Genomic DNA, 16674 nt, shown 5'->3' with positions numbered 1-16674 from the left:
ATGGGAAGGATACACACACACAGGAAGCAGCAAACCACAGAGTTGAACCTAAAGTTAGACCATGCCTAAAATTCGCACACACCATCCAGTGGTCAAAATATGTAACAACAATCCCTGTAGCTAGGATAAAGTTGAAAGAACAGGGGTTGAATTTACTTTTGGGGAAATTTCAGCAGAATCCTTCATATGGAAATATAACACACTACTGATATAAAAAGGTGCACATATTTTTCATTTTCAATCCTGTTTTCCTTATTTCCATCGCCATTTTTGCATCTGCAAACCTACATTTCTCAGGCATTTTTAAACCTAGCACCTGTTAATTTCCTACCAGAACACAAACTCTCACTACATGTGAACAAATAACAATGTTATAAGTCAGTACTTCATGCAATTTTAACATGCAGTCATAAATACATGATAGTTTTCAGTATTTTTACATGGTTTAGAACCATGGTGGATTTTATCCTTTAAAAGTACTTGTTCTTTCCTTCTCTCTTTCTTTATCTATATAGTATATCCACCTCAGGATCACACACATGGTCACATATAATGATCTTGCATGCATTGTTCTATGTGGAGAGTGACTTGAGTGGAAGACACCAGTTGTTTTATATTATTTCCTAGCATTTCTTACAACACAGTGCACAATGGAGAGAGGCAGAGAGAGAAAGAGGTGTGAAACCCTCCTTTAGAAAAAGAGACTATATTACAACATTTCTCCTTTACTGCACAGTGCACAGTGAAGACTGATAGGAAAGGGGACAGCAGGGGATGTTGTCGCGTGTCAGGTCTGCTGATGACACCACCGCGCTTATGTCAGCGCTTACATGTTACAGTATTGTTCTGCCATAACAAATATGCGATAAGGATGATAGAAAATAATCTGGAATCTCCACGAGAAATGAATGCCTCCAAAATGCCTGAAATACATCCATAGGCTATGATGGTTCAGTGTGATTTTATGGTTATGGAAGTATTGCCATAATAGACTATTCATATAAATTGTAACACAGAGAATTTCTCCACCTAGTTCTTCTTAGTCTCGGCTCCAGTTTGAGGTTTCTCAATTACCTTTCAGATTGCCAGATTACAACATCCAGGTTGCAGTTTAGAAGCCTCTCTAGAGTGTTCCTCTATGCCAGCGCCTTTTTGGACTCTTTTTGGAAGGCGTGGTCCTTTGTTACAGGGAATGGCAAGCTATACAAGTGCTACCTTCAAGGACCATGCCTTACATTACAACTCGCATGAGGAAAATTGTTCTGAAAACAGCTAACCAGAACAAATACCACGCCGCAACATCCTAGGAACCACCACTGGTCCGGCAAGCAGACTTTGAAGAAGTACCACTGCGGTTTGTGATCTACTGGTCGGTCACACACTGGTGCCCTTGTCCTTGAGGGTGGTGACTTTGAGCACAAACTTCCTGGTGCTCCTGCGGTAGCGTGGCTGGGTGAAGTAGAACAGAATAGGGTCCAGAACACTGTTCATGCTGGCAAACGGCCTGGTGCTTTTATAGATGATGGAAAACAAGTTCCGTGTCTCGCAGGGTGCGGCAGGCAGCGCGCGCACCAGAAGGTACATGGTCTTGGTGAGGTGAAACGGCAGGAAGCTAATAGAGAACACTGCCGCCACCACGATGATCATCCGTACCGCCTTGTCCCGTTTCTCCCCAGTCGCCGTGGAAACACCCTGGTAGGACACCGGGCGGCAGAGCAAGCGGGCCATCCGGCAGTAGCACACCATCACGCCCATAAAAGGCAACAGAAAACCGAGGAAGGTCAGGGCCATGCCGTAGGGATAGTAGCCTAAAGAATGCTCCGGCCGACTTAAATCATAGCACACTGTGCGGTTGCGCTGGATTCCTGTCGCAGCGAAATGGAAGGTCGGTGCGCAGAGGATGGCGACCACCAGCCATACCCCTCCGCAGATACACCATGCCAGCCTGCGCCCACCCTGCTTGTGCCAGCTGGCTAGTGGGTGGCAGATGCCCACGTAGCGCTGCATGCTGATGCAGGTGAGGAACAGAATGCTGCCATGCAGATTACTGCAAAACAGGGGAAGGAAAATACGGTCATGTCAAACCTTATTGTACTGCGTTCTTTTGTATTGCACTGTATTACATCTATCACATATGTATCATGTCATGCTGTGTGGTGCTAAACTTAAATCATATTCAAAGCTCTCAATCCAAAACTTTACATCATATCGGTGAGAATGGCCATCAGTGGCAAATAGTAGAAGACTGTTGTACTATAGCCTAGTTCTAGTTCTGATTTTGTGTAACTCTGTGAAGGTAGAGCAGGGCAATGATAAGAAAGAACAAGTTTACTCGCTTAACCTCACCCTGGAAAGTAAATGAATAAAGGAATACATACACAGACGCATACATAGATAATTAACCAATAGCCAGTCAAATACCTCACCTGTAGAACTGAAACCTGACCAATTTGCAGGCAAGCTCCCCAAAGGGCCAGTAGTCATGGCTGGCATAGTTGTAGATGAGCAGGGGAAGCGACATCACGTACAGGAAGTCGGCGGTGGCCAAGTTGAGCATGTAGATGTTGTTCCGGGACAGGTTGGGCCGCCGCTTCCATATCTTCAGTATGACGGCAGCGTTGAGAGGAAGGCCGAGCAGGAAGACAAAGCTGTAGACGGCAGGAAGTAGGATACGTTTGAAGTCCTCCTTGTAGGTGCAGCGAGGGCCGCCTGACCTGCCGATGTTGCTGGTGTTGCTGATGCTGGCGATGAGGCCTTCTGTAGTGTAGGACTCTATAGGGTGGAACTCTGATGAGTAGAAGTCCGAGGAGGAGAAGGGTCCCGAGAGGAGAGTTTCCGTGGGGAAGGATTCGACAGAGGGCATCGGCATGGTAGCTCCCTTCACATTCTGGGAGAGAGAGACAGACAAAGAGAGAGAAATACAGAAAGTAAGAGACAGATAGAGATGAAGAGGTCATTAGTTGGATATTAATGTAACTATTTTAACCTACATTGTGAATGACACTGACAGAATTAAAATGGATAGAAGGGGGTATTCCTATTCAAAATAAAATTCTGATGTTTTGTGGCTGTTCATGCTCATGCTCTCCACCAGAGGTCATGAGAGATCAGTATTCCCTTGATTCACACTTGAGTGCTATCAGCTCGAGCCTTGTCCACATTGGACTTGGCCCAGGGCTAACTGCATTCTGTAACATCTTTAACCCAAGGCCAACTGAGTTCAGATAATTAACATTTGACACCAGTACATTCTAAAGTGGAAAAATGCTCATCAAGCCCTGCTCTAGAGTACGACTATCCCTGGTTTTGCAGAGTCAATACAACAATTCATGAACTCAACCCTGGGTTAAGAATTGCAGTATTAAAGTAGAAACCTACATTTCCTGGAGAAATTGTGTGTACTTGCAGCATCAGCAGTAATAGCAGCAACAGCAGGAGTAGTAGTAGTGGCAAGGGTGTTACTAGATGGTTGCTATGCGATTAGTAGTGGTTGTTAGGGCTTTAGGGTTGTTAGTGATTGCTAGGGTGTCACTAGGTGGTTGCTAGGTGATTATTAGTGGTTGCTAGGGTGTTACTGAGCAGTTGCTAGGTGATTATTAGTGGTTGCTAGGGTGTTACTAGGCACTTGCTACATGATTACTAGCGGTTGCTGGGGTATAACTAGGTGGTTGCTAGAGTGTGACTAGGTGGTTCCAAGGTGATTACTAGTGGTTGATAGGGTGTTACTAAGCAGTTGCTAGGTGATTATTAGTGGTTGCTAGGGTGTTACTAGGCACTTGCTATGTGATTACTAGTGGTTGCTGGGGTATAACTAGGTGGTTGCTATGTGATTATTAGTCGTTGCTAGGGTTTTACTTGGTGGTTGCTGGTGATTACTAGTGGTTGCTAGGGTATAGCTAGGTGATTACTAGTGGTTACTAGGGTTTTACTTGGTAGCTGCTAGGTGATTACTAGTGGTTGCTAGGGTTTTACTTGGTAGCTGCTAGGTGATTACTAGTGGTTGCTAGGGTTTTACTTGGTAGCTGCTAGGTGATTACTAGTGGTTGCTAGGGTTTTACTTGATGGCTGCTAGGTGATTACTAGTGGTTTCTCTGGAGTTCCAAGGTAGTTGCTAGGTGTTGCTGGGGAGTTCCTAGGTAGTTGCTAGGTGATTACTAGTGGTTGCTAGGGTCTTACTAGGTGGTTGCTAAGTGATTACTAGTGGTTGCCAGGGAGTTACTAGGCATTTGCTAGTTAATTACTAGTGGTTGCTAATAATTAATGCCAGTAATTACTTTCTTACTAAAAAAACTAAAAACAAATAAATAGTAGGATTGATACGAGTTTGCTAGCTTTCAACTAGCCCCAAACCCTAACCCTAATAGGTTAGTTTAGCCTTGCGTCATCTCATTGCCAGTGGATACGTCTGAAGTCTGTCTAGAGTCTCCCACTCACAGCTCACACTGTCTGGAGGAGACTGTTACACACAGAGATTAATGCAGACTTTTCACTACCGCCTCCATCACCAACATCAATCATATCCATTTCTTTCATGGCAGCACGTGGGCGAATAAGTGATTGGCTTTAGCCATTTCCTCTATGGCAATCTCAGACTCTGACTCATGCCATTTAACAACTGACACCCCTTCAGCTGCAAACACTTCATGCGTGTGTGTGTGTGTGTGTGTGTTTTTGTGTGTGTGTCTGAGTGTGCGCGCGTGTCTGTGGAGGATTGTTAGCTGTGTCTTGTAAATCTGCGTTTACTTAAACTGTAAAAACAAAACTGTATTTTTAAAAACTGTGTGTATATTTTGTGAGTGTGTGTGTTGTAAGTTTATTCCTCTGTGTGGGTATGTGTGTGCAGTCTGTCAGTGACGCATGATTTCATAATTCCTGGCAGAGTAAGTGAAAGGGAGGAGGAAGGTGAGGAGGAGGAGGAGGGAACACAGAGTGCCAGTAGACCACAACCCATTTCATTGCACTATGCCAATAATCAGGCACAGAGGAATAGCATAGGTTTTGGGACAGTAGAGAGAGACACACTGTACCTTAGACTCAAATTCATGAGAATACCTTAGTTCTTTATGGCTGCTGGAGAGAGAGTGTGTGTGTGTGTGTGTGTGTGTGTGTGTGTGAGTGCACATGCATGTACTTGACCAACGCAGGCGGACAGGATGTGTTAGTGTGTGTGTGTGTGTGTGTGTGTGTGTGTGTTGGTCACATTTTCAATTTCCCAACACCCTAGAGAGCAAATAACAATCACTGGGTGTGTTTGTCAGTACTTCACAGTGCTCTGATGGCCTTTGGGTGAAGTGTTTGCTCATAGCCACTCTCTATATCCATTTCATGTTCTGCATTTGCTTTCAGTTAAAAGTCAGACGATTAATAGATACACACATGCATGCACAAAAACACACACACGCAAACACACACACACACATTCACCATTTCACTTTTCCTGCAAGCTATTTCACTCTCAATATTTCCCTCTTTCTCCTCTCTCAGTTTAATTTCAATATAATTTAAAGGGTATTTGGCATAAGATCCTCTTGCATTGCCAAAGCAAAACAAAACAGCAGCAGCAAGAGCATCAACAATGACAATGAAAACACAAGTAGCAAAGATATTATTAGAGATGATAATAATCATTTTAAATTAAGTTTGACTGAATTTTCTCTTCCAAGAAGATTTGACACAGTACAATTACTCAAGGATGGTGAAACAGTTCCATGCTCTATGATGTCAGTGCAGGTATTACAGTGTTGACAATAGGTAAAATTCTAGTTACAAAAAAACACTTTCATCTTTTTCCACAGAAAGTGTGGTTGTGTGTGGTTTCAACACTTTGTCTAATACAGTTAATATTCTGGCTTGCAGTTTAATACTGCTAAGAAGTTGCCCTAGTCAGCATAACAGAACACAGGAGTGCCATTATGACACAAGATGCCTATTCCCCTATAGCAAGGCACTTCATTCAGTTAAACCACTCCATTTCTAGCTTGAGAGAGTACATTGTCCTAGGCACGGTGGCAGTCTGGATCTCAGACTATTACAGAATGAAGCCTTTTATGGACTCCACACAGTGCCTAATGGGCTAAATACAGAGCTACATTAAAAACCCTTCCTTTTGAACTAAAGCCCATTTTGACCATTATCAAAGGTGGATTCTTGTGAGCACTTACATTCAGATATATGCCCAGAATTATTATATGTAATGTTGTCTGTAAATGAAAAGGAAGTATGAGTATAAGGAAATGCTAGAGTCGTAACCATGTCAACTGTTGGATGGTGTTTGTGACCTGTATAAAAGGTCATACCATTCAAAACCATTCTAGTCCTTTGCCCCATATGTATGTTTAAGTTTGGTATTTGTGGGTGATCGCCATCCAGTTTTTGTATATAGAAGAAGTTAGCCTATCCATGTCAATATAGCTATAACTCAAAACCTGTCTTGGAGAATACAGGCATCAATCCTATTACTTCTCACATGATAAGCAAGCACAGTACCATTTGAACTAACTCTCTCTTCCTTACCTCTGAGAAAGAGGACCAGTGTACATCCTCATCTACACAACTATGTACAGTAGAAGTTAGGTACAACACAAGTTACTATATGGCTTATGTAGCCTCGCATGTCTCAAAACATGCACAAATAGTATCATTGATTAAGTAATGTAATCAAATAAGACTATGAAACACAAGGATACTGGCAAGAGAAAGCCTACCACAGCCTACAACTGGCTTAGTTAAACAGGATTTGGCTTGGTTTTTAAAATCTACAAATTGACAGATTATGTTGTGAAGATTCATAGAATATTTCAAGGCAAAGTTTAATTCCTTTCTCTCTTCACTAAGAGAAAACACTTTCCAGTGTTCTATTTGGCAATGCCATTATGATGGCAAACCAGTTAGTTCCATGCTCTATGATGCATGCATAAGAAAATATTGTTAAAGTTCTAAAATTAAAGACTTTGATCTTTATCACAGAAAGTATGCTGTTTTCAACACTTGCCCTTACACAGTCAATGTTCTGGCTATATGGGTTTGGTAATGTGAAGTTGCTAATCCATGTGCCTACAACCCAGAGTCTTTACTGGAGAATATGGGATTGATCTCTTGTTAACCTCTCGCATGCTAAGCAAACACTCAAGCATATTATCTAATTCTCCTTCCAGTTATAGGATGTGTCTGAGATAGAGAACTGCTGTATGCCCTCAACTATACTACTGTGCAGAAATGGGGAACAGTCAAAGTTAGTTTGAAAGCCCCTACAGCCTTGCATCACCCAACAGGATTAAGAAATATTGTTATTCATTAAGTAATGTAATCAAAAAAAACAATGAACCACAAGGAAACTGGCAAGAGAAAACCTGTCAATTATGTTAAAACGCTATTAGCTTAATTAAAGTTATACAGGTTTAGGCATTATGACAGTGAAGGAGTCAGTTACTTGCTCTATGATGTCAGTGCAGGTATTCTGGCCACATGGTTTTCCTATTGTTAGCAAGTTACCCTATCCATATCAGCACACTTCAACTCAAAACAGGCATTGATTTTTTTAGTTTCCCTAATTCAGTTGATATTTTGTCTATATGGGTTTAGTATTGCAGTGTGAGAAAAAAAAAAGGTACAGATTTGTACCTTTTGACAGCCCCAGGTATACTTTTTCTTAGAGTGTGTTTAAAAGTTACCCATATAAATAAACTAAAAACCATGCATGACATAATAGGACGAAGAAATGCTGTTAATCATAAAGTACTGCAATCAAAGGAGACAATGAACCACAAAAACATTGGCAAGAGAAAACCTGCCAATTATCCTACACTACTGGTTTACGTTTTACTGATACAGGTTTAGGCTTGCTTTTTAAACCTCAGAAAAATGAAAGCTGTACATGTAGTGAAGTCATTTCAAATCACAATTTCACTCAATCATGACAAATGAGTGCAAATATTTACAATAATTAATCACTCATCTCTTCATTGTTCTATTCAAGTGGGCCATCATGATGCCAAAACAGTTACATGCTCTGTTCCAAGTCAGAGCAAAGTTGACAACTGTTTATCACTTTATGACAGAGAATGTGCTGCTTTCTATATAGTCTTCCTATAGTCGGTTTTCTCGCTACATGGGTTCAGTATTGTTAACAAGTTCTTCTTTCCATGTCAACATACCATCAACTCAAACCCTTTCTTAGAGAATAATACAGGGATTGATCCTGGTAACGTCTCCTGCATGCTAGTAAGCACTCAACCATTAACCTTCCTGTTAACTGTCTGAGAAAGAGTTGTGTATACTCTCAAATATACAACTGTAAAAGATAGGAAGAGCAGAGGTTATTAGATAGGCTGCACAGCCTTGCACAGACCAACATGATAAAGAACCAATGCCATTCATACAGTAAATAAGACACTGCTGTTTCCACTGTTGATACGCTTATCCTCGACAGTGTCGTATGTGTCCAACCAAACCATTTACTCAAAAGCTGTCTTGGAGAATGCAGGCATCGATCCCGCTACCTCTCGCATGCTAAGCGAGCGCTCTACCATTTGAGCTAATTCCCCTGTGCGCAGTCTCCTTTAAAAGACAGCAGCATGGCAAGTAGTTCACCAGGACACACCACACCCACAATCCCTCCCACTTTTCCTTGGAAGCTCTGGCTGGCCCAAGGGAGTAATATTACCAGTCGTTCACAGCGACACTCCTTCACTCTGCACTCTATTTATCTCTCTCTTTCACACACACACACATGCTTTGACATGAGAAACACATTGCCAAGTGCACTCTGGCCAGCCAAAAGGTAGAACTGAAGGTGTCGCAAGTTTATTTATAAACCATGATTACAGCAATGTGACTGCAACTGGAGACACATCAGATATAGAAGATTAACAGCTGAACATACATTCAACTGGGTTGTTCAATACAAAAATGTTTTCAGAGTGCTGTTACCTAAGAGGATATATGTATAGTCATAATGAATATTCAGCATGTTGCTCTGGCGTCATCATGTAAACTTATCTTTCCACAATCTTACTTATGAATCCTGGTTAAGGTAATGCGACTTGTAAAGCAAGACACATCAGACATGTTAGCATCTTAAGCAGTTAGCAGAGCCAGCCTATTACTCTCTCTAATTCACAGACACAGACAGAGAGCGAATGGACAGAAATACAGACACACACAAACACACATTATGTATGCAAGCAATCATGGACTCATACAAATGAGACAATTTCTCTGGCGTTCTCTCAAACACGCACAAATATGACTTTCTATAAACAATACAAAAGACAGGCATTCTCTCTGTCTGACACCCCAACACCACCACATACACACACTCAGATACACAGCAATCTAGTTTCATTAGCTGTGGCAGCCAATCTATATGTGCCTGGCCGGCTACAGAGTTGCCCTGTGGGGAATCTGATCTGAAAGAGTAGGGAACTGGTGACTAGCATGGAGAGGAGGGATCTTACTTTTTTTCCCCCTTCATGTTGACAGATACAAAACTCGTACACACACACACACACACACACACACACACACACACACACACACACACACACACAGTCTGGCCAGCAGTGTCCTGTGGGTGGTCTAAACTAAAAGAGGAGAAAGATGTTGATTGGAGGAGAGAGCAGGGAACAATTTAAGTCCAATTAGTTTCCCATCTCTGCTCTGCTAGACAGTCCCTGACCACTGTAATCAATGATTCATGCCCACTCCTCATCACTCTCTGGCCCACAAACGTATATGCACATACCGTATTTCCTCTAATATTGGCCCGGGCCTTTATTTACCTCAACTGCAGAGGGTACCAGGCCTTTATTGGAAGCAGGCTTATATTAGAGACAGGCCTTTATTTCTAATTCCCTCTGCTTGATAAGTATATTTGCTCATATTTTAGTATGAAGTTTGATTTTCTGATCTGCTTCTGTTGGGGTACGTTAGGTAGCCGTTTTTTTGTTACTGCAATGCATTACGATAATTACGGTAATCGACGACGGCATGCTCCAGAGACTTCCGTCGGCCTGTGGCACTTGTACGTTACTACAAACTACAGTTACAAACAGGCACCAGGAGATTACCGGTATCCACCGTTGTTTGCATGTACGCTGAAGCTAACTGAAGCTAACTGAAGCTAACTGAAGCTAAAGTAGAATCTATACAATTATATCATATTGCCGTTTATTTCGATGCGTGAGCTCAGTCCACCTGACAGCCCTCTGTTCTGTCGGCGGCATGGAGGTTTCGGCGCGCCGAGGGCTTACTGCCGACGCTTCGAGTTTCCCGGGGGCACGGTTCCGGCCAGTGCCGATAGCTGGGCGCCGATTTGTCCCCGGTGATCCGGCCGTGATTTCAACGGGGTCCCCACGCCAATGCGTCACCGGGTGTCCCCGATAGGTACAGGGCGTGGGCGCAGTGGAGAGGCAGCGGCGGAGAGAGGAGACGGACACGGTCCAGCCATATACTAGGTTTTGACCTAGTCTCGTTTCCTTTGTTTTTTTCCCCGGCCTGTATTTGGGGCCGGCCTTTATTTGTTCATGTCGACCACGGACCCGGCCATTATCGGAGACCCGGCTTTTAATTGACTACCGGCCACTATTAGAGGAAATACGGTAATATGCACTTTGGCTGAAATAAATTAGAGTTTCACTTGCCCGTCGAACACACAGAAAGATAGACACACAAACACACACACACACACACACAGGCCCTCAAGCATCCAGACACAAGCACAAACATAAGCACACATGCATGTAGACATACATTTGCTGAAATGCAATAGAAAAGTGGATTCATCTGTCTGACATGTAGATAAATACAGACACAAATGCACATAAGTACACACACATGCATACAAACACACAAGCAGGCACACACACACACACACACACATAAACATCCACTTTGTTGAGATAACACTATTTCATTTGTCCAACAAAGACAGATGCGGATACAGTGACAAAGAAGAGCCATTTGTCTCAATTAGAAAAAAACCTTTGACTCAGTATCTCATCTAATATGGCGTACTCTAATAAGAGTCAATCAATCCTGAAGACAGGTGGCATGGCCGTAACAGAGGAGACACTATAAACCAATCAGCTGCACCATAAATAGATATAGTACATGAGTGAAGGGAAAGCCTGGTGGTAAACACAGGCTCTATACAAGCCATATGGCCAAGAGTGAAACAACTGCTTGATACAGGAGAGTCAACAACAGCCACTCAACAGCCCCAATGAACAATTTCACTTTCTCAAAACTCTCCTTGGAAAGCAGAGGCATTATCGTGATCCTACATACTAGGTGAGCACTGTGCCTTTTGAGCTAATTCCCCTTCCTTTATCTCCTCTGAAAAAGATCTGTCAAGTCCTTCACAATTTTGCCTGACTGGTTGTTTCATCAACTCAAAACTTGCATTAGCCATGAGGCAAAATGGAGAGAAAGGGTTAGCTAAGTATTGACGCACAGTGGAAATATTAAGACAACTTAACCAAAATGTTAAGACGTTTGGGCCACTCTTTGAAGAATTTCAGATGGGTAGGAATGGCTTCAACAGGGATGGGAACTGACTCATGAGATAAAGTCAATATGGATGAACACAGAAGGCTGCAAGCGTGATGGCATGACATATTCTATTGGTAATAATTTGCCTAAACTTGTAGACAAAAACTTGTTGGTACAAGCCGCTGTAATGCTTTGTTACACAGATTTCATCAGGCGTATAAAGACTGAGAGGCAGCAGTTAAGCCATGCCCTGTGGTGGCTGCTGTCTGGGGTTTGCCACTCACAGGGTTAGTGAATGTAGCTCTGGAGAAAGCAGAGAATAAGTAAAACGCAGAGACAGACAGGCAGAACAGAGGGGCTTTGGTCAAAAGAAGCCTAAATGTTGATTTATTTACATAGTACAGTTCTTTTCTTCTCACAGTTCTTTCAGCAGTGGTAGGCAACCAATGCAGGAACATGAAATGGATCAGGCACATACTGACATACAAATGCACACGCACACATGCACAAAAAGTCATGGACACACACACAAGAACAGCCACACACATACACACACACACACACACACACTTATTTCTTATTTCTGTGCTTTACACATCTCTATTATCAGACTATGTGCTTGTTTGTGATGCATGAATATTCCAGGGACACACAAATATTTTCTACTTATCCCGCTGTAACGCACTGTTGTTTTGGTTCTTTAATACTCCTTATTACTGGTTGCTTGTCATGTTGATACAAAAACATGTTGACCAAAACATCAGCTGCTGCAAGTTGCTGTAACATTTTGGTCCACACCTTTCGTCAGGCATATCAAAAGCTTAAAAGACTGATAAGTAGCAGTTAGCCCTGTGGTGGCTGTTGTCATGGGTTTGTGGCTCACAGGGGAAGTGAATGCAGCTCTGCAAAGCAGAAAGTCAGTAAAACGCAGAGACAGAGAGGCAGGACAGAATGTCTTCAGTGATTGATGCCCCAATGTTGATATACAGTATATTCCTATATGGCATTTACACAGTGTTTTTAGGGACTATACAGTCGTTTTTTATATTAGCTTTGGTCTCCATGGTTCCCAATCAAGATAAATTATTAGAGTCGTCCCTTTATATCCCACTCAGACCAGACTTATCTTAGGGCATTCGCATTAAATGACCATTCTTAAGTGGTCATTTGGCTGGTTCACTTAGGATGGCTGCCATTGAACCTTTGCTTATGTTCTCATTCAGATAGTTCTGCGCAATTAACTTTGGCCAGTAAACTTTTTGGTCTCTATTTCTCTCTATAAATCTCTATAACTTCTGTCTGTCTGTCTCTATGCCACTGTTACACTAATCTGGCCCCAGTCAGACAGAGAAAACACCAACACAAGCCTAGCTAATGTCTGACAGAAAGGAATCTTCACTAAAAACACTGTAGCCATGCCAAAGTCCCAAGGCCACTGTGCCAGTCCTTTACACGTCACAATCCATCCCAACGGTTCTCTGTTATTATGACTGGGATATGAAAACTTGTTGTGACAGGACTGGGGTCAGTCCCTTTCCTGCTATAAAATTATTGGGAAAACAGTGTGACTTACAGTAAATAGTTAGTGTCTTGCACAACCTCATATCTCCATTTTTTATTGGTATCCTTAACAGCAGAGTCGATATAAAAATCATAGGGAAATAAGTATATGCATATAAGCAAATAGTATTACTCTGCTGTCTATTGTGTCCTGCACTGTCCTCTCACACTGAATGTGAGGCACCTGTTGTCCCTTTATCATGTGTGTCAGTATGCATATATGTCACTACATGAGTTGTCAGTACATTCATGCACCAAGTGATTCTGTGAGCTGTTGGGAAGGCTTGGCCCTCTCAGTCACAAGCAAAAATTGTTCTGCCCTTAGCACTACCTGCTTTGTTAATGTCCCATGAATATTTAGAGGTGGAATGGGAATGTTTCATTTCGCTGCCACAATCATTTTGTCTCTTGCTCTCATTATTCTATGCGACTATATTAGTCTGTCCTCAGTGTTGGTGATGAATACATGTAAAATTTACTGTAATTTGCAAATGCCTAAAATTTGATAGGTAAAACAAATGAATAGGAAGTTGGCTTCTAGTTGAATTGTTATGCTCGATTTTAACTAGCCTTATTTAATTGTGATTATTTTGGCAGTTTATTGTCCTGAGGGAAAGGAAAACAAAATAGTAAATCACAAAGTCCTAGAGTATAGAAGCCATGACACAGCCTAATGCATCACAAAACATGAAGATATAGATATAGATAGTTGTGAGCATTGTGAGCATTAGAACAATAATCAATGAATAGGAACTAACCATAAAGAGAATATAATGTCTGGCCAGATGTTCTTAATAGTCTTGACTCTTACCCTACTGTAAAAAAAAAAAAAAGGTTATATTTAATTTAATATATAGGCTAATTGATGTCCCTGATGCAAAGTTAAAGCAGATAATTAGCGGACAGTCTAGTCCAGATTTGTGCCTACTTTGAGCCTCTGCCAAAAAGAAACCACAAGGTCAAACCTTTAGGCTGTGATGTCAACAGCCACATTGTTTTCTCAAGCTGCTTCACTGACAACAACATATGAGCCTATACCAACTTTGTGGGAAAAGTGGCAGTTCCCAGGATAATTTTAAGGGATGCGGCGACATTTTTCTGCTTCAGAAGGTTTTGTTTTTTGCTTTATTTTTACAGTGAAATTATTCTAAACTGGCATGCTCTTTTTCAACAACATAGATGCAGTTACAAATATCCACACCTGGGATCTGCCCAGTACAACCACAGTCCTGTGTCCAGGACCTGGAAGTTCACTGCCTTGCCCAAGGGCACCTTGGCCGTGGTTGTTGAGAAAGCAGACACCTGATTTAAACTCATCATATCAGCCATAAAGAGAACATGGTAATTCTTTCTGGGGCTGAATCTATTTGATCAAAACAATGGGGAGAAGAGGGAGGAGAGAGGCTGAAGGATGTTATCACAGCTCAGCCGGGCTCTTATCAACAGGTCAATGACAGTTTAATAACTTCAGAATAAACCGGAAATCCTTCATTCTAGTCCCAGACTTGTAAACAAGGACATAAATCCTCCTCCACTAGAACACAGACAGAGGTTTTGCCAGCTTTGGGTCGGTCCTATAGCGTTTCAACGCAGTGACCTATTTTATCATTTAGAAAGACCCGACATACAGAAGCACCCTACAGTAGCACCCTTTATGTGGATGGCTCATGTCTTTCACAATGTCTGCGTCATTCAAAAAATATCCAGTAGACTTAGACAGACTTAGAAAACAGCCAAATCGATCCAGATTAAATTATAGCCTATATTACCCATGACGAAAATGACCTATAGTAATCCTACAATACGTTTCAGAAGGATGCAATAGCCTAGAAAATATCACAGCAAAACAAGGAATATCACAGTGATACTAAATTATATAAAAATACCATAAAGGTATGATAAGGTCGCTATCAGGCACCACAGACACGCTACAAGTCCCAGCAGAAATGTCGTTATTTTTCGTTAGGGACAAACGTGATATTATCCATTCCTTCAGGGTTTCACTTCACACACAGTGAGCATATGAGGTAGCTAGCATGGCAGTAAAACTGTAACAAGCACTTACCTTGAATGACTGCTATAAAATAAAGAGTCTGACAACATCAACAAGTTGGCGACTCAGCCATGGCAAGTAGGTGCCTGTCTGCCCTCCTCGTCTCCTCTGCAACAACAACAAAGAAAAGTGAAATAAATAGACCAGATAGAAGTAAAACCAAGTAAAAAAAAATCACTTTCGACATACTCCAACCCGTTTTGTCATACGCACCTTGCACAAGAGTGGCTTCAAGTCGTCGTTTGTCTTTCCCGCACCTTCTGTGAAGTGGCTCTGCTCACACACTGCTTTCTCTCTCTCTCTCAGACAGTGTGTGAGGCTGGTGGTGCACCGGACACATGCATGGCACGGGCGTGCGCTCGAGCGGAGCCGTGCACGCGCAGCGAGTCTTGCCCACACACAACCAGAGAGAAGGGAGTGATTCGAGGACACGCGAAATGTCTGGGCTTTTTGTTTTTTTTACCTGGCCTGTCAACAACACTGGGTGTGGTATAAATCAGTGGTTCCCAAACTGGGTTCTGGGGCCCACTAGGGGTCCTTGAGACTGTCCTAGTAGGGGTCCACAGCAAATTATTTCATAAAAGTGCATGTGAGAATGTATTGAATGACTATTTTGATCATAGGTTTCACTTTCTCCACTGTTATCTCTCAAGCTATAAAAGGTCTAATAAATACAATAATAAAATGGGGGTCTGTGTGGTCTAATAATCTGTTTGCAGATCCTTGACGTTAAAAAGACTGGGAACATGTGATAGAGGTGCATGAGGGTAATAATTGTTGGTGTTTTATAGGACTTTTATAGCACTCTTATTTGATATGTCAATACTGCTGTGTCCTACTCAGCATCCGGTTTGCTTCAGAATTTCACCTGATGTACCTATTGCACCAGATAAAATGTGGCTAGAGCAGAATTTCTCAAACCTACATTAGTCAGCCAATGATATTTAGCCTAACAAGCTTGGTAAGTAAGTGTAATCAAATTTAACAACCTTCCTGTCTTCAGTCCTATAATCTTGATATTGGCTCCTTTTCACATCATGAAGCACAAATTGCTCTCCATAACACCCACGAAGTTACTGAGTTAAACGATGTAGGTGTAAATGTAAAGTGGCTTGGAATCTCATCACAGCTGTGGTGAACCAAAAAAACAGACAAACAAGTAAACATGTGGTCCCCTCACGAATGATGCAGGCAACCCTTGGGACCAATCACTAACAAGACACATAATCCCTCCAAGTTTCATCAGAATCGAACCAGTGGTGTAGCAGTTATGGCCTTTAAAATTTTGTAATTGTGACCTTTAATTATAGCACCACCATTGGACCAATCAGTGTATTTTTTTACATACCAGAACATAGTGCCAAAATGCATTATCTCTTCAAGTTTCATTTAAATCAGACCAGTGGCATCTGATATATCATTTTTGAGTTAAAAAATGTTGACCTTTAATTATAGCACTCTAGTCCAAATAAGAGTATTTTTTCACATGGGGGACAAAAATGAAAAAATAAGCAAACCTTTAAGGCAAAGAGAGCTGAGTTTGTGTCCTCTTGGTCCTCAGTCTGGCCCAG

At 41.9% G+C, this 16674-nt stretch overlaps 1 protein-coding gene across 1 annotated transcript; it reads right to left on the bottom strand.

Moving 5' to 3' along the window:
• Nucleotides 1–296: 296 nt before the first annotated feature.
• On the bottom strand, nucleotides 297–15407 carry p2ry6 (pyrimidinergic receptor P2Y6). Its single transcript, XM_071904732.2, has 4 exons — nucleotides 15317–15407; nucleotides 15116–15209; nucleotides 2427–2887; nucleotides 297–2047 (listed from the first exon to the last, which is right to left on the bottom strand). The coding sequence occupies exons 3-4, from the start codon at nucleotides 2867–2869 to the stop codon at nucleotides 1375–1377; spliced, it is 1116 nt and encodes a 371-aa protein (XP_071760833.2). The 5' UTR covers nucleotides 2870–2887; nucleotides 15116–15209; nucleotides 15317–15407; the 3' UTR covers nucleotides 297–1374.
• Nucleotides 15408–16674: the final 1267 nt, after the last annotated feature.

This window comes from Centroberyx gerrardi, chromosome 6 (genome assembly GCF_048128805.1).
Source record: "Centroberyx gerrardi isolate f3 chromosome 6, fCenGer3.hap1.cur.20231027, whole genome shotgun sequence".
Taxonomy (NCBI): domain Eukaryota; kingdom Metazoa; phylum Chordata; class Actinopteri; order Beryciformes; family Berycidae; genus Centroberyx; species Centroberyx gerrardi.
Note: the sequence above shows the minus strand (reverse complement) of the source record. Positions and strands in the feature narration are given on the sequence as shown.

Excerpts from the sequence above, each read along its gene's own strand:
- p2ry6 (XM_071904732.2), bottom strand. The coding sequence starts at position 2,869 with ATGCCGATGCCCTCTGTCGAATCCTTCCCCACGGAAACTCTCCTCTCG. Across the intron at positions 2,048-2,426 it reads GTCAGGTTTCAGTTCTACAG|TAATCTGCATGGCAGCATTC; the intron begins GTGAGGTATTTG and ends CCTGTTTTGCAG.